The sequence below is a fragment of the Mastacembelus armatus genome, chromosome 9 (genome assembly GCF_900324485.2).
Source record: "Mastacembelus armatus chromosome 9, fMasArm1.2, whole genome shotgun sequence".
NCBI classification, from domain to species: Eukaryota; Metazoa; Chordata; class Actinopteri; order Synbranchiformes; family Mastacembelidae; genus Mastacembelus; species Mastacembelus armatus.
The window spans coordinates 10,270,886-10,294,205 of NC_046641.1; the positions used below are offsets into that span (position 1 = coordinate 10,270,886).

Sequence of the window (23,320 nt, forward strand, 5' to 3'; positions counted from 1 at the left end):
TTCTGTCTTGTCTGTATTGAGCGGGAGAAAATTCTGGCGCATCCATTCTTTGACTTGATTAATACACTCACATAATGAAATTAGAGGACTATAATCATGAGATGATACTGATATATAAAGTTGGGTGTCATGTGCATAGGTATGGTAGTCAATGTTGTAGTATTCCATAATCTGAGCAAGGGGCAGCATGTAGATATTGAATAAGGGAGGACCAAGAATAGACCCCTGAGGAACCCCACATTTCATTTTTGTTCGCTCAGACTCATAGTTACCAAGTGAGACAAAATAGTCTCTATCTTGTAAGTAAGATTTTAGCCAATTTAACACTGAGCCAGTAACTCCAGATAGAAGAAAGGGCTATACTGCAGACTTCAAGCTGCAGGTAATAAAGTTTGCAGAGTGAGTTTCAGCATTCAGGCAACCTGAGAGAGGAGGTGGACATGCCGCTTCACCTTCTCCCCGATTTTGGAACAGTTGTTTATAGTTAGTTGACACAGATGAATGAATTTCTTAATGAACATCTGCTTCCTTTTGTATTGCATAGCCTACATTTTTTCTAGGCTAATTTAGACTATAATTGGTATAATGAAAAATTTAAATAAAAAAAAAAGGTAAATAATTTTTTTTAAAATAGATGGACTCAACTTTTTTAGCAAACATTTATCAGACATATTTTTTTCATTAATAAAATGCATTTAGGAAAAATAATATAGCACTTGAAAATAATAATCATGATGTCAGTATTGTATATGTTTCCATCAGGTGTACATGAAAAACCCTCCAATGTTTGGTCAGTCAATCAATAGATAGATTGAAATAATGTAGGCATACAGTAAGAGTCTACTAAAGAGCAACAGTAGGAGAAGCTACATTTGGTTGTTGCTCATGTTCATGTTGATTCTTACTGACATGGTTCTCCTATATATTGTCTGTTAAGACACTGTGTGGAAAATACAAATGTAGGCACCATATATATACATTATGCTACTGCTGTTGGAATTCATAAACACCTCCACCCAGTGTTGCAATTTGAGAGAATGTGAATGGGATTCCCAAGCAGGCTCTGAGTTATCCTCCTGGCAGCTCAAGTATTTCTACCCACTCAAGGTCGAGGTAAGAACACACAGGTCAGGGACACAACGGGCCGGTGTTAAGATGGAGGGAGAGGAAGTTCAGAGGCCGTGTCAAGCTGACGGATGGGAATATATTGAATTCACACCAGGATGCCCATGTACACACACACACATATCAAGACATACTGTACACACTCTCATTACTTTGTACTGTACATCTTACTAGACACCTGTACTAAGTAACCACTGCAAAGGTTATGGAAACACAAGTAGAAAATGTAGTGGTGTCCTGAAAACCTATCTGTTTTGTTTTGATCAGCTGATTAACTTTTTGTTTTGCGAGTCTGATGAATTTTGGAACATGTAGACAGAGGCTGTTCTCCCCATTACTTTGCCAGGATGGAGAAAGTATAAAGTATAAACCCTGTCTTAAATGATTAGTATGTTCTTTTGATAGGTCGGTCAAACCAGGCATCAATAAAAACAAATTTTCAGAAGTTCAATATCATTATTACAAAAAATGCTACAACAAACATGTTCCAAATGTAATTTAAGGTACACTAATGTCCTGGTACGGACGCTATTGAGGTTTGCCTTTAGATAACTTTTTTACCTTTCTATGTTGAGTTTATCAGCCTTTTTCTTTGCAGAATATTTTCTGTCAGTCAGTCAGTCAGTCAGTCAGTCAGTCACAATCTTTCTTTTTAGACCTGTCTCTTCTGTGTTTCTACCCTCTCTTCAATCTTGGATACAGGAACTATTGATGTCTAAACTACGTGGAAGCACTGACTCACCAAATGATCATCCTCACTTGGTAAACTTTGACCTTGGTGCTGACAGTCCTGCAGACACAGCCTGCTTCAAGCCTCTCCTCCAATTTGATCACATTGGCACGAAGAAGTTGGATCAGGTTTGTAAAGTATTTTTTGGGTATCGTCAAAGTTTATTAAGATAGTGAATCATTTATTTATTTATTTGTTTTGACTTTGTAAAACACTTTGGATTTTAGTGATTATTGGAGCTTCTTGCAGTCTTTAGACAGTGTACTGTGTGAGCGTACGTGGTGTTTTAACTTTCTCTCAAGGCTGGAAGCTTAATGTTGAAGGTTAGGAGCTATTTGAGTCTCTAGTGAACTGGATACTGTGGCAATCTCTGAAGTTGTCAGGTCTTTCTGGGGCTTGGCTTCCCTATTCTCAATAGGTCGCTGCCTTTTCCAAGCAGGAGTTATACTGGAACGAAGAAATGAACACTGTAAAGGTGAAAAGATGATAGAGGTTTTCTTTTTCATAAAAAGTGAGTCATGTTAAAGGAGAGTGCAGTCTTAAAGTGCACTTCTTTGAGTCTTTAATCTATACTATCCCCAGGAGTGCCACCATGATGTTGAGTTAATTGTTTGATTTTTTTTTTTTCTTTTCTTTAAAGCAGGTAAGTCTAGCTACAGGTAGTTTTAGTTCATTGTGAGAATTGTCAGCTTTCCCCATTTTCCTCTTATCATGGAAAATACCATTAATATCATAGAAAACAATCAACAAAGGCTAGTATTTCCTCAAGACGGGCTTGTATCTGTCTTTTTACTTTTTCAAAACGGATTAGTTGCATTTATACATTTGTGATCCCTTGTAATGTAGCTGTGTTGCTGTTGTTGTTTTTTTAAGAACAGACACATTTTAATCCTAAGACTTGGCCTGTTTTCAGCTTATCACCAGAAGCTGCATAGCTTTGCATAGAAACACCCCATTAGGAGAATGATTAAAATGCCTTCTCCGCTTCAGGTGCCTGTGTTGTTTGTCAAATAAAATGGAGGGAGGAGGAGAAAAAAGTTACATCCATCAATCACCAATGAAGAAGGAGCAGAGGGGGGGTGGATGGAGGGAGGGAACGAGTTGAGTTCTCCTTTTTGTCAATAAAACTCAGCCTGGAGTTAAGAGTGACATTTTGGCAATCAAAGCAATCTGATTTTTATTTGCTTTTCCAATATGGTGCCAGTGTCAAGTCAAGTATGTTTGTGTGTGTGAGCGGATTTAAGGGGGGGGGGGGTTACTATGGAAGATGAAAAAAAAAAAAAAAGCAGGAGTCAGAAGAGTAACGACTCCCTCCCAAAATTGATTTATCTTTCTATAAATGATGGCTACATCCCCCAAATGGATTTATAAATTAATTGCTGTCTTATTGGAATAAAAACCTTCTTGTGCGGACATGATTGATGACCTCATGTTGGTGGCCTGCACCGGGGACCCCCCTCCTCCTTTGTTAGTGGGTCCCAGCTGGAGCGGTAATGCACTGATGGTATTAACCTTGATTAATAACTAACAATACGCTATCCTCATACATCAACAGAGTGCCGTGGTCGACTGGGCATGGGACTGGCCAAGGCTGCTTCCAGCCTATCAGGGCATGAATCAGGTCACCTTCAAAACTCTGCTGGCCAACAGGTAGAACAGTATTTTCACTTACATATACGCATGTTCACTTGCACTGTGTAAATGTGTACGGAAATGAAAGCGTCTAGTTTTTGTTTTGGTGTTTTCATTATGATCCTTGCAGGTGTTTTTATTTTTAAGCAGTCTTTTCATGAAATAAAAGCCTCACTCCACAGAGGCATGTTCTGCTGTCTTTACCTGCACAAAATGAGGTGTTCACTTGGGACTCCTGAGGCAGGTTTTTCTTCCACCTCCAAATTCCCTTATGACTTAATTTTGGCATAAGTTTTAATCATTGGGGATCAGCTCTTCATCAGAGGTTCAAACTTCTACTTTGTTCAAAGGCCAAGGACTCCTGTGACTTCCACAACAGAGGCTGAGCTATGGAAAGACTCTTTGGCAAAAGGGTATTAGTGTATTCAGTACTATACTGTCTGTGTGGGAAATAATTTAACCCTGTTTTGGGGAATGCACATACTATACACATGTGACTGACTGTGTGCATGGACAAAATGTTTGCAGATTTTGGTAATTGAGGTATGCCATCTCTTCGGTTACTTTTTTGAGTCCTTGAGACAGACATCAGAACAGTTAGACATCAGCTGGCTCAGATCTTGGCATCGCCTGATTGAAGAGTTTCTTGTCCAAGTCCACTGCCCCTGTCCCATCCTCCCCTACCCTTCCTCTCCTGTTCTGCTCTGCAACGGGCATAAATATTTATGCAGGTATGTGACACATATTAGATGGCAATACTTCAGGCTGTTCCCTGTTCTCCATTCACAGCTGTCACGCTGCCAGCTATCAGGGAGCCATGGGGCTACTGCACCTTGTCTCCACGCCTACGCCCAATCCATTCTAAATCACAGCCATTGTAACACACACACACACACACACACACCTTTCTAACAAAGGGCAAGCTCTGCATCTGCCAAGGACACAGGTCTAATAAGGGTGAAGTACACAGCTCTGTGCTGTGCTGTGACGAGCTTTGTCGTCTTTATGCCTCTATCCCTATTCCCATACACACATGCACACACAGTCCATTCCCCCTAACCTTGTATGCTGCTTTGTTGCATATTAAAATGATACTGTCATTGCTTGACTGAGCCAAATTAGTGTTAGGGCATTAATTAGTAGAAACTGAATGAAGTGGATATGAAGTCAAATAGGAAGAAAGAGACAAAAAAGAGACACTGGACTTGCACTTTGGGATTGTGAGTGACATGGCAAGAGAGAGAGCAGTCAATATTGAGAAGACACCAAAGTATGAGGAAGGGCAGGAGTGGGAGGGGGGTAAAGGTTATATAATTCACCCTAATCTCACAGTATCAAAGTGTCTGAGATTCTGTCATTTGCCTCATTAGCCTCTCTTTGTTGGGCCAGAGGAGCAGATTTCATGGAGGATTTGGAGAATGGCTTTGGTTCTGCCTGAGATGTTTGCACAGAGCAGGAAGTTAGTTTCACGGCTGGTAACATGTAAGCTGTCAAAGTTTTCTTCAGATCCATCTCTGACTCAAAAATATCTCTGAGGCTATAGAAGGCCATTCATGGGATAAGCGCACTGATGTCAGATCCACTGATCCATTTGTTAGTGCAGATAAGGATAATGCCTTCTGAGTAACCACGGACTGAAGTGCCCTCGGCTGTTTTCACAGAGGCTTCACAACAATTACTCTTTCACTGCGTCCTGTTGCTGGACAACCTACAGGATCTAATCTCAAACCCTTGACAATATTAATAGTAATGTTGCTGCCTCATATTGTATAAAAACACCTATCATTATGCCCTTGTGATGATCTCTATTTTCTATCTCATACTGTAAGTTTTAGTCTCCTTGAATGACTTCCCATTTCTGTACACAGCCAATGATTTTTTTTTTTTTTTTTTTTTGCTTCACAGACTGTGTGAGTTAACAGTGTGGCCCATTGGCCTCCTATATATTGTTACAGTGGCAGGACAGTTATTGTGCCCAGGGTTTATATCACATTCTAATGGAGCAAGGCTATGAGTTAAGGGTGGTAGGCTTTTACACCAGGGCTGTTAAATCACTGTACAGATGACTTCATTAGGAGAGCAGTACACGTGCTGAGACACTTGTGCCTGCAAACACATAAACACACACACATATACATATACACGTACACACACTCACCCCGCTACCTTGAGGGTGTAACACTGGGGCCAGACAGGAGAGAGAGTGGATTTATACAGGTGTGTATGTGTGTGTCCTTCTTTGTCACCTGTCACTTCAGTTCCCTCAGCACGATGGCTCATCCATCATCTGCAGATTGAGCTTTTCAGCAGAAACCAGACTGATTAATACCACCTTAGGACCCCCAGGGTTGACTGACTGACCTGGCTTCTTGACAGCCTGGGTGTTTGGCTGGATAGATAGATGACATGTGGGTGGGCTACCTTTTTAGCCTGCATGGTGAAATGGTGGCCTGGATTGGTTAGGCAATGGTACTGGTTGGTACTGTACATTGTGTTTATGAATTAGTAATTGGGGAAAAGTTTAGCTGGATTAGAGAGGCTGACTAACCGGTTTGCCTGCTTGTATAAATGACAAAGATAGATTCATGGCTGGGTAATGACTGACTAGGTAGATAACATGATGACTCCTTGCTGATAGGCTAGTTTTACTTGCATTAGCAAATCCTACAAACTCTGTTTCTTACAGGTTTAAAAGGAAGACCTTTAATGACTGACAAGCCCATTGTGGATGTTAGAAGCTTCTGGGCTCTGGTCAAATTTAACTCCTGGCTGTACTGCAGAAATACCACATCACGCAGTATTCAAGAATCAAGGTCTGTGGGTGTAACTTTATAGGACTACAGTACATTTCAGATTTATATCAAACATCCTGATGTGTATTCACTCCCTATGTTTATCAGGACTATAGCTTTAAAGCAGGCTTCCTTCAATGGCATTACATACCCAAGTTAAATATGCACTTGACATTTCACCATGAACAAACTGCACACCAAAGGTTTGCATTAATTGTCATGATCTACTGATTGAAATATGTCCACATTGCCTTACACTGTAAATTATGAGGTGCCCTTTGTTGTAGGGGCACTGAGTCAAAGTAACAAGTCATTCAACTGATACTGAATAGTTCCTCTTCAACTGGTGATCTATGAATGGATAACTTATCTGCTTTGTCCTTGGTCCCCTTTTAAAAATCCATTTTTTTTCAGTGTAGAGAACACTTGTAATTCTGTCATAGCATACTTTCGTATAAAACAGTCAAAAGCAACACAACCTCTTTGTAAGTTGGAATTCATGGCAACTAAACTGGCCCTTCTCTTTTTTCTATAACTCTGATTGTGTTACAAGGCCTTTATGAACATTGGTCTTTATGTCATTTTTTTCTATCCAGGGAAAATAAAATAATCTTAGAAAAAGTATAGAGTATTGCCATGGACTGGTAATACACATTTTAACAGTGATCTGCCAAGGTGACTTTTTGAGACAGTTTCTTTGCATCTGTATGTCAGCGAAGATCCTATGACCTGGCTGATAAGGGGTAGCCAAGTATGAGAGATGAAGCTTTATGTGTCACAGGGCGGCTCGTACACTCCATCATAAGGACCTAATATCACCCAAGGGCATTCATGCTTATCTCTACAACTCCAGTCTGTTGTGCCAGGTATCATTTCCTAAAACTAAAGACTTTATACACTGACCACCGTTATATTTTACGTTAGCTGTGCTGTGGTTTGTGTTATTTTTACAGCTAACATTTTGAGTAAGCACTCATTCTTACAATTTTATTTTACACACTACAGCAGCATTGACCCATAGATGTGGTAGATTGATATGCTAAGCTGTACTGTAACTACTGAATACTAAAGCATTTTCTCTGCATTGTCTCATTGTTGCTTTACCCCTCAGGTCCATAACAATAGCAGTTTGTGGAAAAATGCCAGTCTGTGGCATTCTCTTGCTTGAGCAGCTCCTTAAATTGCGGCGATAGACGCTTGTGCTTTCAGGAAGTGGGCAATCGCCATCTGTTCCTGGGCACTGCCATATGGTGGGCCTTTTCTCAGGGAATAAAATAAAAACAAATATGTCAGAATGTTCGTCTTCCTCCACGGACGCTGATCAACCTGGGGAGAAGCTGGATCTCAGTGTGTCTGGATTAATGGTCTTACTTTACGCTTCAGGGAATGAGGGAGTGTGTGCTTATGTTTTGTGCATCTTTCTCTCTCACTGTTTGTGTGTGTGTGTGTGTGTGTGTGTGTGTGTGTGTGTGTGTGTGTGTGTGTGTGTGTGTGTGTGTGAGGGTGTGTGAGGGTGTGTGTGTGCGTGTGTGTGCGTGTGTGTGCGTGTGTGTGTGTGTGTGTGTGTGTATGGGTATGCACAAAATAATGCACATTTACGTATCCGGGAGTATTTTGCATTAATTTATCAGACAGTGCGATGTTGCCATACCGTTTTGAGCTTCCTAGTCCTGGAAGCATTAAACAGCAGAGAAGAAAAAAATCTTCAAGGTTAACCAGAGTGACATTTCATGGCTCCTGCTGCAAAAGAAACGTGAAGAAAGACTCTCAAACCATCATCAGGCTCTCTGTCTTGTAAGGCCAGAAATTCAAAAGACTTGTCACTTTTGAAAATCAGGAGAGTGTGATGTGTCATTGAGGAAGGGCTTCTTTCTTCTCTCGTCTATCCCCTTGTGTGTGTCCCTCTGCTGACTGACAGCTAGGGATGGAAGTTTGTGTTGGTGGAGACAGAATACATCTTTTGTCTGCTTGGTTATACATGGTGTGTTTTGTGTTTGCTTCCCCTGGACAGCACTGACACATTGAGGTTTTCATTAGCCGTAAGCAGGTGGCAGAGGAGAGGCACGAGCTTGTGCGTGTGTGTCTGTTTCCATGCCAGCCTATGTGCATCTGCAGTGGACCAACTTGTACTGTATACTCTATGCATATCATGGAGTGCTTACATGTGTCTGCCTGCATGTGTGTAAATGTTCTCTCTTATATTTCAGTGTGTGATATTTGGAGGTTTGCTCCAAAGGCGAATAAATCAGTGATGCCTGGGATAAGGCCGTGGCCCCTCCTCAAACTGCACAGACAAGCTGAGAGGCTCATTAATCAAACGGCCAGTCACAGATGTGATGGCTTCCACACAAACTGCCAGCAGACTGTGAAAGTCACATCCAACAGAGTCAACTGTCAGCCAGGCAGGCAGGCCGCACTTTTCCTCTCGCCCCCTCTCTCTCTCCCCTTCCCCTCTGTTGTATTTATCTCTCAGTATCCCTTTACCTCCTTTCACCTCCAGCATGATGCCTCACTGTGATACATCTGAAATATTTGTCTTGTCCCTCTAAAAACGATCTGGAGGGTTGAGGCAAATCCATCTTCTCAGAGAGTGGTCATGGTCAAACCATTCTACAGACATGAGACATCAGTTATTACTGCACATTGCTTTGTCCTTTGTTCTTACACAAGATTGTACTTTGTGGTCCAGTACAGTTGAACAATATTTTTTTTTTTCTCAGACCTTGGGAATATTGATTCTTTTAAAACCTAAAGAAATCCTTATTCATTGATATAGGTACAATGAAGTAGTTTAGGTCAAGTTTTGGGGAAATGTTTGAGTTAAGTTTGTTCATTGTGTCCAGTTCTTTGTATACAGTACACAGTGTGCTGACACAGTAAGAACGTTCCACTCATAATTTCCACTATACATACATTCAGGGGTGCAATAGGCACTTCTTCTTCATGGAGATGCAGTCACGTGAAAATCCCACATTGTGTTTTATGCCATTCAGTGCTACAGACTCCACTTCAGCAATAGCTACAATAATATAAATATTCACTGACAAAATTGTCAGTGTCAGAAGACAGGCTTGTCCACACGCTTATGTGGTTACTACACATAGTGTCAACTCTGTGCACTCTTTGAATTATCTCTCTCCAAAAATCTCAGATATTTTCCTACCATAAATATGAACATCTGTGATTGTTGCAACTTCCCACCTTGGATGGATAGATAGTTGGAGAGACTTTTATGCCAAAGCTAAATGAAAGTGCCACTAACTTTGCTGCAAATACCTTTAAAAATGGGTGGAAATGCCAAATGGATCGGGGGCAAGACTAAACCACTGAGATGCTATGCTAAGTTATCACACTTCCTATACCTTCTTGTATTGTTTTTCTACACCGGACTTTGGGAGCTTTGTATGAACTTTTGTATAGAAATTCTAGTATCTCCACTGAAAACAAAGCACCATTTGTTTTTGTGAGCTCTGTCAGCAAAATAATTCCATGTTTTGCTCTTGGAACCAGTTTTGTCAACCAGTTTAGATGTACTGGGACTCAGTTGAAAACATAGTGGACTGTTGCCATGTTTCATGCTGATTTACTGAGTTGACTTTTTAGCTGACTGCAGCAGGCCATTGTCAAGAGCCAGACTGTGACCGTCTGTTCTAGTCCATCTTTATATTCTTCCTCTCTTTTTTCTTACTATTCTGTTTTCTGTCCCATCTTAATTTAGACTCTCTAGAGGTGACTGAGGTTTTTTTTTTTTTAGCTTACAGAATGTTTTTGATTATTGGACTAGTGTATTCAAGGACTATACAGTTAAACTCAATGATGAATAGAAAAACTAAAAAACACATTTTTATTTATTCTGTCAGTATTGCAGCCAGGAAGAGCTGTGCTGCATATGCTATCACTCATACAGTACAGTGATATTGGTAATGATTGAATGATTAACAGTAGTTTAATATATATATAACCGGTGCATTTGCTTCTGTGTGTGTTGGGGCAGGGGTTAGAGAGACCATCCAGGTGGTGAAAAGAGATTCATTTTATTTCAAGCAGCAGCTAGATAGCATGTTGTATACTGTGTACACTGAGCCTCTCTCTGTACTCATTCATTGCAAGTCACTCTGAAAAATGGCATCAGCTATGTGCCTAAAACATAATGTCTCCATGTGTGCATGCTCCTGTGTGAGGCTGTGTGACGGTGAGGTTTTGTTTTGGTGGTACATCACAAGGTGGTATCCTGTCGCCAGGCTCATTAGCCCTTCGGCGGTGCCCAAGCTGCCCCAGCCAATCGCTGTGCTTCGCTCAGCTCTGCCATTTGCATGTGGTCCAGGAAGAGATAATTAGAGGGATCTCTGCCTGTCACTGTTAATCTGGGGCTTAGTGAAGGGCTGTGACGCTGACATGCTGATGGACTGACACGCGTCTGCACACACACACACACACGCGCACGCACTCAATGTGGCCTCATGCTTTTGTACACACATTGGCATCCAATAGGCTATACACACATGCACAAACGCCAACAGCTAATGCAGTACCTGCACACACTCATAGTAGCATTATGTACAAGCAAACACATACAAACATGAAAACGTGCTCATACCATCAACACAACCCTACCCAAGTCTGCTGCTGAAGTGGAGTGTTGGTCTTTACTAACTGTCTCGTTTGACCTGTGATCAATATAGTTATCTTTTTGTACCTTTTTATTTCCAATACCGTATCATATTACGCTACAATATATCAAAGCTGCTCCATTGGTATGCGAATGATAGCATGTTGACTCAGTGGCTGTTTACACCAGTTGTACTATGCTGTTGACACAGGTTTTAGATCCCTGTTCAGATAGACTGTGCACTTTTTGCTTCCCAGACAGGCAGAATGCTCAGTAAGCCTTTTGAACAAGCCCAGCTGTCAGCCCTATATACTTTCACACACAAACATCGATACGCACACATCCTAACAAACATGTACATGTGTTCATACACTGGCACATCCCCAGCTACACACATGCTGAAAACACACAAACCCACTCGCACATTGCTGATTGGCAGGCCTCCCATTTTCCCATAATTCAGACTGATTTATCCAATCAATCTCACTTGGAGAGCTGCTAAAGCGTTGACTAATATTAAGAGTAGTAACATGTGACAATTAAAACATCCTTCAGGTAATTATAGAGCTAGTTTAGCAGTAAACAACTGAAGGATTTTATACATTTAGCATCTTGTCCATGTGTTTTATTTGTACCTATTTGGTAATCAGAGAAAATGATATCTATGAATGTTATTAGCTAAATATGTCTATGCCAATATTGACACTATTCACCTAATTGAATGTCATAGACGGTGTTTCATCCTATATAAGAAAATCCTGTCTAAAAAGCTGTATAGATGTTCTTGTCACTGCACAGTCTATTTTCCCCCCAAATGACAGCTAGTCCTTTTTGAACACTTTGGCCCTGTTTAATGGTGCATGTTGAGAGAGGGTGAGCACCGTTGCTGACCTCATCCGTCCTGCTCTGCGACCCTGTGTCACCACTGATGGCACATAATAGTTGACACTTGACTTTAGGGGCTCTTTAAGTGCCATGAGTGCCCAAAGCACTGGATTCATATTCTAATGCGGTCATCTTTGCACTCTGCACCCCTGCCTTTTGTCCAGGTGCTCTCTCTACACTTGTTTCCACTATTTCTTTGCCTTTCTTCATCATTCTCTCTTTTTCTTTCTCTTGTCTCACAGGCAAATACACACATACACACACAAAAACACTCAGACCAACTCAGACACACTTTCCCTGAATTGAAATAGCCTGTTCCACCTTCCTGCCCCTGTGCCATTACAGGTAAGCACAGAGGTGCACTTGTCTTGACACTTGTCTTGACAAATCTGTAGACAGCCAAAGCGAACACTCCAGCTGGAATCAGCCCCCTCTTTTCAGCTTCTGCTCCATTGTCCTCTCCTCTCTTCTACCAGCTTGTGGCTCTTATCAGTTTTGTCTTTTATCCTTACAGAGCACGTAGACCTGTTTTCCTGCCTTCACATGCCTTCACTACCTAACCTCCATAAATATTGATTAAGATCACAGTTAGGGTTTGTTTTGGGGTTTTGATTACTCTGATTCTGGTTTTGCTTATTGATTTCTGTTTCCCAAATTCTAATTTAGGCATATATTTGAGTTACCTAAAATATGCTGAAATTTAAAACATACTTCTTCATAGCAGATGTAGAGAACCATTAAATGTGTTGACTTACAGTAAATGACAAGCTGTTTGTTTTTGGTAAGAACATAAAAAAGAATAATGTCACAAAGTAATTCTCTGTCTTGCCATGCTCAAGATGAGTGCTGGTTGTTTTACGGTTTGGTGCGCCAGCATTAGTTGATTATGTCTATGACTGGGATAATAAAAAACATTCTTACACAATGCTGCAGTAAATGATTTGACATGTCAAACTGACTTCCTCTCTTGCATATAATTTTCACACTATGTTTACATTTTGCTTTTCACTACCCTCTACTGCTTAGAATAAACAGTAGCTCTAACACACCAATGCCTGTGGAAACTGGGTTGAGAACTTCACTTTCTAAAAGCACATTCTTAACAAATCCCAGGTAATTATGAATTTAAAACCTGGCAGGCAGGAACAGCATATGCTGTAAATGTATTGACCAGGTGGGCCGTCTGTCGCAATATCTTTTCCCTACCTTTGCGGCTTTTCACTATGTTTCTTTCAACTTTTTCTCCTTTTACCTGTTCTGTCTCCCCCTCTCTTCTATCTTCCCAGAAAAAAACCATCATGGGTCATGTTTTTCTGAGTCTTTGATCATTGAGTAGTCTTTCAGCATGTTGACTACAAGGCCTCTCACCTCCCCAGTGGTTGTTGCAAAAGAGGGGGCACACTTATCTGGCTTCTATGATGTTGATGGTTGAAAGCATTTGCTGATGTTAAAAGTGTGTGTGTGTGTGCGTGCGTATGCGTGTGTGTGTGTGTCCACTCAGATATGATGAAAGATTCTGTTATAACACTCAGTTGTGATCATATGCTACCTACATGTAGCTAAGCTAGCCATGTTCTGAGTTGGTTGGTACGCCAGGCATTATTATGTACTGTGCCTGACAGATAACAACCATGCACCCTCATCTTCAGGGGAAAAAAACTCCTTAGAATTTAAAATTCTTGCACTGTTTTTAAATATCTTAAAAGGTTGGAATTTAGATCTCTGAAACCTCCAGAGCATTTCATCCATATCTGTTTGTTCAGCATGGAAAACTTCCTTCACTCTGCCATAATGGGTTTGTCCTCAGGGCACAAACTGTGTTTCAAATAAAAAAAGCCCTTTTACACCTCATGTGTGTAAACGATGGTTGGGTGGCTGAGAGCTTCGCGGCTCCATCCAGCTGCAGAATTCTCCCCTTTGTAAGATGCAGGGGATGGCCTTGATGTGACAGCTTACGATGTTAGCCCAAGTTGTTTTTGACAGAAGACAAAGAAACAGAGAAGGAGGGAAAGAAAAAATTGAAACTTAAAGGCAGTGGAATTTTTTTTGAGGTGAGTTGCCATTGCAGGAATCAGTTCTTTCTCTCTTTCATTTTCTTTAAAAAAAACAACTTTGTTTTCTGTATCTTTGCTTTGTCATGACTCTTAAGAACAATCTCTTTGATTGAATTTGCCACAGGAGACATTTAGTGATTTTGATGGATTCTTTGGATGCAGGACCTAGGCTTGCTGGAAGCATCTTTTTAGATGTTTTCTCCCCTATGACATTATGGAAACAGGTCTACCCTTTACAGCAGACTGAACGGTGAGTGGTATTATTTGACATATTATACTGCTACATGCCAGTCTTTAAAAATGCCAATCACAATCATAGAAAAGGACATTTAGATTACTGTCAAGGCTCCTCATCCTGTCTCTTCCTATCAGGCCTCCTATCACTCCATCGGTTTTATAATCGGTCGTCTCTTCATCTTGAGTTTAAGTTGTAATGATGAATAGCTGGTCAGAGGGACATAGAGCATTTGTGTGTGTGTTTGTGTGAGAAGTTAGTGTTTTGTATGAATGGGTGGGTCTTGTCAGCGTGGTATGTGCGTGTATTCATGTGTGTCCAGATATCTTTGCCCTCGCTGAGTCTGAGTGTGACCCTTGGGCTGTACCTTGCAATCAGTCAGCCTGTCTATCCCTCCTGTCTGAGTGTTCCTTCTCCAGCCCTTTAAAAGAGCCCTTCTTATCACCATGTGGTAGACCTTCCCTCTGCCCCTCACTGTTCTCAAGGTTAGCCCCACTATGCAGTTCTGTTTTCCACTGTTCTATCCATTCTCTGCTTATTACGTAGTCTCATAAAGGAGCCTGGATGTCCGATGGTTTTACCCTCTTTCCAGCTCATCCTCTCAAGGTGAGCCTCTCCCAGTACTCTCCATATAACCTTCCACCAGCTCTCTATCCAGTGCTTACACACATTTGACAAAGGAGGTGGCTCAACTTTCTCTCAAGGTGAACCCCTTCCTGCTCTTGTCTTTTCTATTTCTCTGCTTTATCATCATACGTGCACCCTTCTTCTTAAAGCCCAAAGAAAAAACACCCGTCTTCCCTTTTCTTTTTTCTTCTGTTCGATCTTGGAAGGCGTACCTGCCTCCTCCTTGTGGGTATATGTACAGTCTGTAGTCTTGCTGCCCACATGCCTGGTGAAGAGGTCAAAACACCTGCAGTAATCTTAAAACCTGCCAACAGTGAAGGGGTAGTAACTGTGAATTTCAGTGGTCCGTACACACGCATCTGATGGAACAGATTTGCTTCTATTTTAATCAGTGTAGATATCTGTATAGGCTATGTAACGGCTCAGATTTCAGTCACGAAATTCACCCATAAACGTAAAGAGTGAGAGTGAGGCATTTTTAAGGTGTAAAAATATACTACTGCAGCAGAGAAGCAGGGCTCAGACAACTGCAGCAGAACAAATTGCTCTCATGTCTTTGACATCAGTAAAGAAGCATCACTGAGCCAAAGGGATAGTCAGTTACCAGTCTTACATGACAGTGACATCCCTTGTTGCTTTTGCACTCAAACCTGCCTCCTAGAAATCACATTTATGACTACTAATTTGTTTTCCCTATTACATTTCTAGTGGAACAATATTGCTGCCTAAATGATGTTGATGAGGAGCTTTTTTTGTGAAAAAAGTGATATGCTTAAATACCTCACACATCTTGTAGTAGGGCGGAGCTTGTGGTGGATAGTAGGTGTACAAAGTATAGGAGACACAGATTCTCATCCTGAGTCTTGTGAGCAGAGAATAGTTGTTACAGTGACATATTAATGAAGCTAACACACACTGTCTTGTGCTTCAAGTTAATGCTGACTTTTTCGTAGTTAAACAAGATTGGGAATATTCCCTAACTGTAACTGTGAATGTGACGGGGCAAACATGGTTTGGAGAGAAAATAAACAACATTTTTCAGACAGCTTTACGTTGAGTATATCAACAGGCTACCAGTACATGAAAATGAATAGAGTGAGAGATTCTAATACAAACTTTTGCCTCCTTCTGTTACTAGTATGGTTGCACTAGGTGAGATAAGACAAGTGTCAACACAAGTGCACTTGTATTGCATTGCCTATTGTAAAACTGCTCAGAGGTATAGGCCAAAAGTTCAAATACAAAACCATAACTACTGGATATTGTTGTTTCATCACTTCCTCCTCTGGTGTGTTCATGCAGTGGGAGGCCAGTATGGGCTGATATCTGTCTCTCTTTATCTGTATTACTGAGAGCAGATATGGCTGATATCTCTGTCATCTCAGCATCTCAGACCTGACAATACCGATCACAATCAGTTTCCCTCCAGCTCTCCCTCCTGCTATCTGTGTTTTTTTTCTGTATCACATCCTAACCTGTGTATACCAGTAATACTAGGTGTATCTGTATTTGTCTATCTCTGATGTTTAGTGTTTCACCTCAGTGATCAAGTCCTCACAAACCCTTCTTTTTTTTGTAACAGCGCACTTTAGGCATATATATTATATACAAAGGAAGTTGGTGTTGGGAATGATCCCACTATTTCTGTGTGTGTGTGTGTGTGTGTGTGTGTGTGTGTGTCTGGGTAGGTGGGTGTGTGTCAAAGAGCATTTACAAAGGGATCAGCCCTAGGGGTGTCGATGCATCGGCGCAGTGGAAGGAGAGCAAAGGGGGTGGAGCCAATGTAGCAAGCATCCAAGTAGCTGTGCACTGCACAGATCACTACTTATTTATTTATTTAGGTTGGGGGGCAAATGTATGTTCAGTGGCACTGGATATCAGTGACAGGAAGGATCAAAGAGCGACACCACAAATGAAGCTGTCAAAGTGGCCCGACAGCTGGGTCCCGAGGCAAACATCCCTCGCTCGCACATTTTATTATGATCGCTGTGAAACCTCACAGAAAGGAAAGAGAGTTGGGAAAAAAAGAAACCATCATCTCCCCAACCAGAGAGAAAGAAAAAGAGACAAAACGAGCGCCGCTGTATCATTGCTGTCCATGATGGAATGAATTATGAATGTGTGGAGGGGATTAGGAAACAATGGTTGAAGTGACTAGGATCTTTGCCTGGTTTCTTCACTCTCAGCCTGGCAACAAATTAGCACTTTCAACACCAGTGTATGATCTCATTAATGTGATTTCTGCTTATGTAACTACATGCAGGCGTGCACTCCTCCATACAAACATATGCACACACACAGATTGCAGTATTATTACATAAAGCAAATGAATATGTAAGTGCAAATGTATTGTTTATTGCTGAGTGAATACAATTAGAGTGATAAATCAAATGTTTTTTCTAATGCTGGACGTACAGTAATGCTCTAAATTTAGTCAACATTGCCAGTCACTGTTTAGGGCATTTACACCAGGCTTTCCCCTTGTCTTGCAATTATCTGAGCAATTTGATAATGTGTGATGAATATCAGTCACTGTATCATAGTGTTGATTGGTCTACTGCAATGTCAGTTACACTGGTGGATTATTTAAACATTTCAACTTCATAGTGATGGTACAAATGTTTATTGTTAAAACAGGAATATATGTACATATATTTTTTTTTTTTACATAATTGCACAGACTATTTGTATAGTAGATACAATTCACATCAGCTAATTAGTATCCACACACTGAGATACAGAGATAGAGTGAGAGAAAAAAGGGGGTTGAAGCTGGCAGAGAGTAAGGGTAGATAATTAGACTAATTAAGCCATCTCTTTTAATCTAGCTTGTGAAAGAAAGAGAGGGAAAGAAAGAAAAAGAGATGGGGGTGGAAGGGTGGGGGTTCTGGGGGTGAGGCCTACTCATTCACTCCTCTGCTGTCTCTCTCTTGCTCCCTCTCTCCCTGTCTGGCAGAGGGTGTGAATGTGTGGGAAAAGAGGGGCCTGGTGCCTGAGCCTCAGCAGAATGGATCAGCTTGTGTTTCTGAGGCTCTAGAAGTGTCCCTTTGTCATGATGTCACTGCAGCTCAAGACGGTTGACCTCTGGCCCCTGCGGATTCATGGCAACCCACCCACTCCCCCACAACACCACCAAAACAGCCAGATTGCCGATGGATGCCCACTAGGGGGTACCCAAGACTTTTTTTTTTTTTAGAATTCATGGTACTTGCGGCTTTAGGGTGCACAACCCATAGTAGAATTTGCCAATGAATCTGTCCGTCTTTGGTTCCCTGATTAGGAGTCCTTTCCCTTACTCTATCCCATTCTTTTTTTTTTTTTTTTTTTTTCTTTTCCTCAGTCTCTCTGCCATCTCTGGCAACCATGGCTCTTTTTCTCTCCTCTTCCTTCAGCTCTCTTTCTCTCTCCTGTATCTCAGTACCCATGAATATAGCGAGCACCGCCAGATGTCGCAAATACATCATCTGAGGGATGCGGTGGTGATGGAAAAAAGTCAAGGCACGTACGAGTGGGGGATGTGAGCCGACTTTCAGAGTCGGCTCTGAGCATTTGTGTGTGTGCATCGCTGTATGCCAGCATTTATCTGTGCGTGTGTGTGTGTGTGTGCGTGCATGCTTGCATCTTCATGCTCGTGGATGAGTGTGTCCCTTTTGTGTGCAAACGCATGTGTGGAGGTCACAGCAGGTCAGCATATTGTCCCTCAGATGTTTGATATTTTATGTATAAGAGGGTGGCTAGAGCGAGAGGATAAGCACGTTCCTGACAGAGGCATCTCTCTGCCACAATCTGCCACCTCAGCAATGTAGAGCCCAGAGTCGGATCAACAATGGAGGGGAACTGCCTTATACCCAGAGAGGGCTGATGGAAGAAAGGAGAAAAAAAACAAAAAAAAAACAAGCCCAGGACCACTGCTGCTGTTTGGGCAGTGCAGCCTGACGGCACCAGCAATAAAACAACTATGATCATGCACAATACTGTGTTTACATAAGTAATGTGCTTTACTGCACATAAGCATGCAAAAACAATACATGAAAGCCTTCTCACTCATTCATCTACAAACCAATAGACACATAGCCACTAAAAAAACATACACAAGCTCCTTTGCTGTCGCAGGTGTGTGTGTTTGGGGGCCAGTCGGGGCAGAGGAGGAGTGGTGGCACCCTCTGATCAGCCCGTGTTGGGGAGTAGATTCCCCAGAGTGGCACTATCCCAAACAGCACTCCTGCCTTTCTCCTTCATGGGGAAAAGTTTACTGCCAGCTTGCTTTTGTAGTTGGCCTCAAAAGATTTGTGGCAGTCAGCATTAAAAAGCACAGATCTATGGATCCAACTGAAAATACCTACAGAGGAAGGAGAGGAGGGCTAACTCCAAACATTAAAGACACATGTTAAATGCTTCACTTTATATTAGCTTTCTACCCCAAGAACAACAACATTAATAGCAAAAATCCTTCCCATCATCTCATGGTTCTTTTCTCTCTGCTAATGTGTTGATTCTTCTCTCTTTTTTTGCCTTTGCCCTTTTTCACACTCTTCTATTTGTGCTCAGTTGTTGAAAGGTTGATTTCTTTATTCCTTTCTGCACACAAACATGCACACGTAGGCCGGTTACCAGGGTGATGATGTGGTAGATGACATCATGCCCTGACTGTGTTGTATAGTGGGTCGCTCTCTGGCAGGGTTCATGGGATGGTGGCGTGGGCTGGCACAGCACTCCTTGCTGTGTTCCCTCCATCTTTGCTTCTGTTTCTCTCCCGCTCCCTCTGTGTTTCTCTGGGCTCTCAGCATTGGCTTGTCCAATGCGCCTTGTGTTCCCTGGGAAAAAGATTAATTATTCAACACACAGCCTCAATTAAATTTGAATTCGGCAGTTCAAGTAACCTTTTAGCATGGCACATTTATTATTAAGGCAGATGCTTTGGCCCTGTTTAGATTTAGAGCTTAACGGATTCTTTCAGCCCCTTATCACACGGGCAGTTTACTTGTGATAGCTGTGAGGCTTGGCCTTGGGTTGGCTGGAATGCAGTAGGATGTATTTTCTCAAACTGCTTCTGGTACACATTTCTCACTACAGGTTTCCTTACCTGAAGATTTTGCTGTGTAACATGCACTGAACAGCATAGAAATGTTGTATCTCACAGAGAGAACGTGGTGAACTACTTTATTCAACTTAGTTTCTAGTTTGGACTAAAAGCAAAATATGGACAGGAACATCCAGGAGTAAACAAATAGAATAGATACGAATAGTCTCTGCTGATACACATTTAGCAAAGGCTCAATGAGTGCTCCATGACTGCGTTGCATGGTCAAAATGTATACATGAAAACGTGGCTAACAATTATGACAACGCAGTGCAACACAACGCAATAAGAGACAACAAGAAACAGCCTTGATGGTCCCTCTCGTTGATCCCCCTCCCCCAGTTCCTGTCTCCCCATTTCTGTCTTCCTCCATTGGAGGAGGTGGTGCCTTTGTCAGGCAGGACCACAGAGACCTCACAAAGCGAGGGAAGATGTCACAACAAACAAAAACAGCATGGTAACCCCCCGAAATCTAATCACGAGCCATTGATTCATGCTCTGAATGGAGACTGAGTACCTTGCGAGTGGCTCATGGCAATAAGGCCGACAGCATGACAGGAACCTTCACAATTCAGCTGTATAGTTCCCTATCATTCTGTTCTCACCTTCTATCAGCTCACAGATGATACAATCATCACTCTGCTCCAACATTTGGGTCCTTTTTATTTACGTCCAACTAATTAATTTGTGGGCCTTAATCTTTTTTTTTTCTCAGATTCAATGTGTAGAATAAGGTTTTTTTCAGAGTATATTAACAGGCTTACTTTGTAGATGCAAAAAGATGTCTTTCGTCATTAGTGCTTTACAGTAGTTTCTGTGATTGTACTTATAAAGGAGGCTTCGATCAAGGTTAACTTTAACTTACACTGTAGCGAGCAAAGTTTTTTGTTGGATTTCATTTTTTCAGTCTTAAACCTAAGACATATACACATTTCACTAATGTGTATATGTATAAGCACGGAGAGTGCATACTTGGGTAGGTTTTTTGTGTATTCTTTTTCCACTACATTATCATTATCACTGTATTGCCTCTTGTTTTCTTTGTCATCAAACAAACAAAAAAATCACATTAACAGTGTAACTCTATTACCTCTTATGGGAATCTGTGACATTTCAAATTAAATTATTTAATCTATAATATGTGCATGCCCTTTTTTTTAAAAATTCCCAATATAATGCAACAACTTTGGTCTTATTATTTGTAATGATACTTTGGCATTATAGGGTAGAGGTATTGATTTTGGAACCCAAAGCATTTATTGTGGAGGTAAATGTTATTATTTTAATATTGGACTCATGCTAATTTAATAGAGCGTAACATACACGTCAGGGTGTGAGCCGCAGGGTTCTCAATCTCTCTCTGTCTCTCTCACTTTCTCTGTCGCTAAGCTTTGTACAATATACAATAATCTCAAATAATGTCAAAGACCAGTCATGGCGGCTCTGCAGTTTTGATTTGGTGAGCTCTGCTTCAACGAACAGATCTGACATGTTTGGACACATGTTGTGGTCAAGTTTCTTGAATTTGAACCTGTATGGATTGTTATTTAGTTTGAATCATTATGAGTTATATTTTTGTTTTTCTTTTAAGTAACGTTTTCTTGGAAAAACTCACAGAAATAATTAGAAACTCTCTATTCTTCACCCTGTCTTGTTTTGTGTCCCTGACATAACCCACTTGGTAGCCCTTCCCTCCATCACTTGTTCACTCCAGCCTGATCCCTTACTTCCTCTACTCATCCTCACAGTACAAAATATTAATATTTCATTGATTATTGAAATATTCAAGGGAGTGCACAATCAGTGAGGCTACCTCTGCAGTACAGGGAAGCATAGTGGTCAGGTGGGCTGCAGGCTCTTAGGGAAGTCAGAGTTATGCAATGACCAGGTTTCAAACATTAAATTGTACAGCATACAGAAAAATGACATGGGAATATTATAGCTTGCTTATCTGCAAACAACCAACCCAACAAACAAAAAACACTAATCATACACCTTAACAGATATTCACAAACCTCCTATTACATGTAAACCTCCTATTACAGGGAAATTAATTAAATCTCCTGTGTCCATTGTTTTCCAGTTTTTATTTATAGACTGACTTAAACTGGCCCTGCGACAGACTGGTGACCTGTCCAGGGTGTACCCCTGCCTTCCACCCGAGAGAGAGCTGGGATAGGCTCCAGCAGATCCCCGTGACCCTGAACAAGGAAAAAGCGGGTATAGAAGATGGATGGATGGATGGACTGACTTAAACTTATCATAGAAGTTTGCTTGTGTGTGTCAATGTCTTATCATGATTCTAATGTGAAATCACAACCCATCCCTCTCTTTTTCAGTATGTCGTCCAGTTGAATGAGCGTGTACGTGGGATTGGAGGGGGTGACTTCCCCCACGTTTCCTAATAGACTAGAAGATCCCTGGCCTCTCAGTTGTTACCATAGCAACTGATCCATTTGCCTGCTGCATATGAAAGTGAGGGCGAAGGAGCTTGAGAGTAAGTGTGAGGCAGGGTCAGGTGGACTGACAGACCAACAGACAGCTAGAGTTATAAGAATATAGGAAAGTTCTTCTACTCTGCTCTTAACTCTTCAGCAGCTTCTCTGCTTCTGCCTTGCTCTTTCTGTCTCTGTCGCTGTCTCTCTGTCAGCCATCTGATCAGCTGTATTAACACAGGGACACTTGCTGAGCAGGGTTAAAAAGGGCACCCATTCACTCAGCACAGACACCCTTCACTGCTCTCTCTGTGCATTTGTCCGTGTGTGTGTGCATGTGAATGATGGTCCTTGCACATTGTTGAGTGGGTGTGTAAAAACTTATTAGAGTAGAACGTAGGTGCGTGTGCATGTCTATATATGTGTATGTGTATGCTTACCCATGCTTGGACAAAGAGGTGGGGCCTTTTTTTTTTTTAACACCCTGTCAAAGGCGTTACCAGTATAAAGGAGGATTTTGGGGTGGCCTCCCCCCCAACTCACAGATATGAAGCTGTCATGGGATGAATAGCTGCATTCATTGAATGACACTTATTTTCTCCCACTTTACACAAGTGCAGCGAACAAAACAGGCAGGGGAGCAGCTGAGGAAGACATTTTCTTCGCCTTCGTCTGCAATGACAGACATGCGGCAATTACTTTAAGTCTAAGCAGACACCAAGAAAACTGCCATTCCAGCTTAGCTTTGTTACTTCATCCTTGCAAGCTGCCTCAGGCTTTTTTATGTTTACTGTAGATGTGATGTGTGTGTATGTGTGTACACTTGCGTGAGCATCTAGTATGAACATCATGTCTTGCAGCAGTGTGTTCTTTAGCAGTGTGCACAGTCATTACCATGTGTCACAGTTGTCCACAGAAAATATAGATTAAATCTGCACTTTCCGTACACACGAACAAAAACCTATATTTAGTAACCAAGTTATAGCAATAGTTCACTTACTGCAGCTGTTTTATTAAGGCTTTAGGTTGGCTGTCTTAGCTAAATTATGGAACATGTAATAAGCAGACAGATTCCCCTCAATATTTCTTCCTTTTCTTCCTTGATTTTGAATTAGA

At 41.4% G+C, this 23,320-nt stretch overlaps 1 protein-coding gene across 2 annotated transcripts in view; it reads left to right on the forward strand.

The window, feature by feature from the left end:
• kiaa0825 (KIAA0825 ortholog) overlaps window positions 1–23,320 on the forward strand; it is a 104,945-nt gene that overhangs the window by 44,358 nt on the left and 37,267 nt on the right. For both annotated transcript variants that reach the window (XM_026322347.2, XM_026322348.2), the window contains 2 exons: window positions 1,828–1,983; window positions 3,411–3,505. In XM_026322347.2, the coding sequence (XP_026178132.1) occupies window positions 1,828–1,983; window positions 3,411–3,505 (251 nt within the window). The remainder of the gene's footprint in view (window positions 1–1,827; window positions 1,984–3,410; window positions 3,506–23,320) is intronic.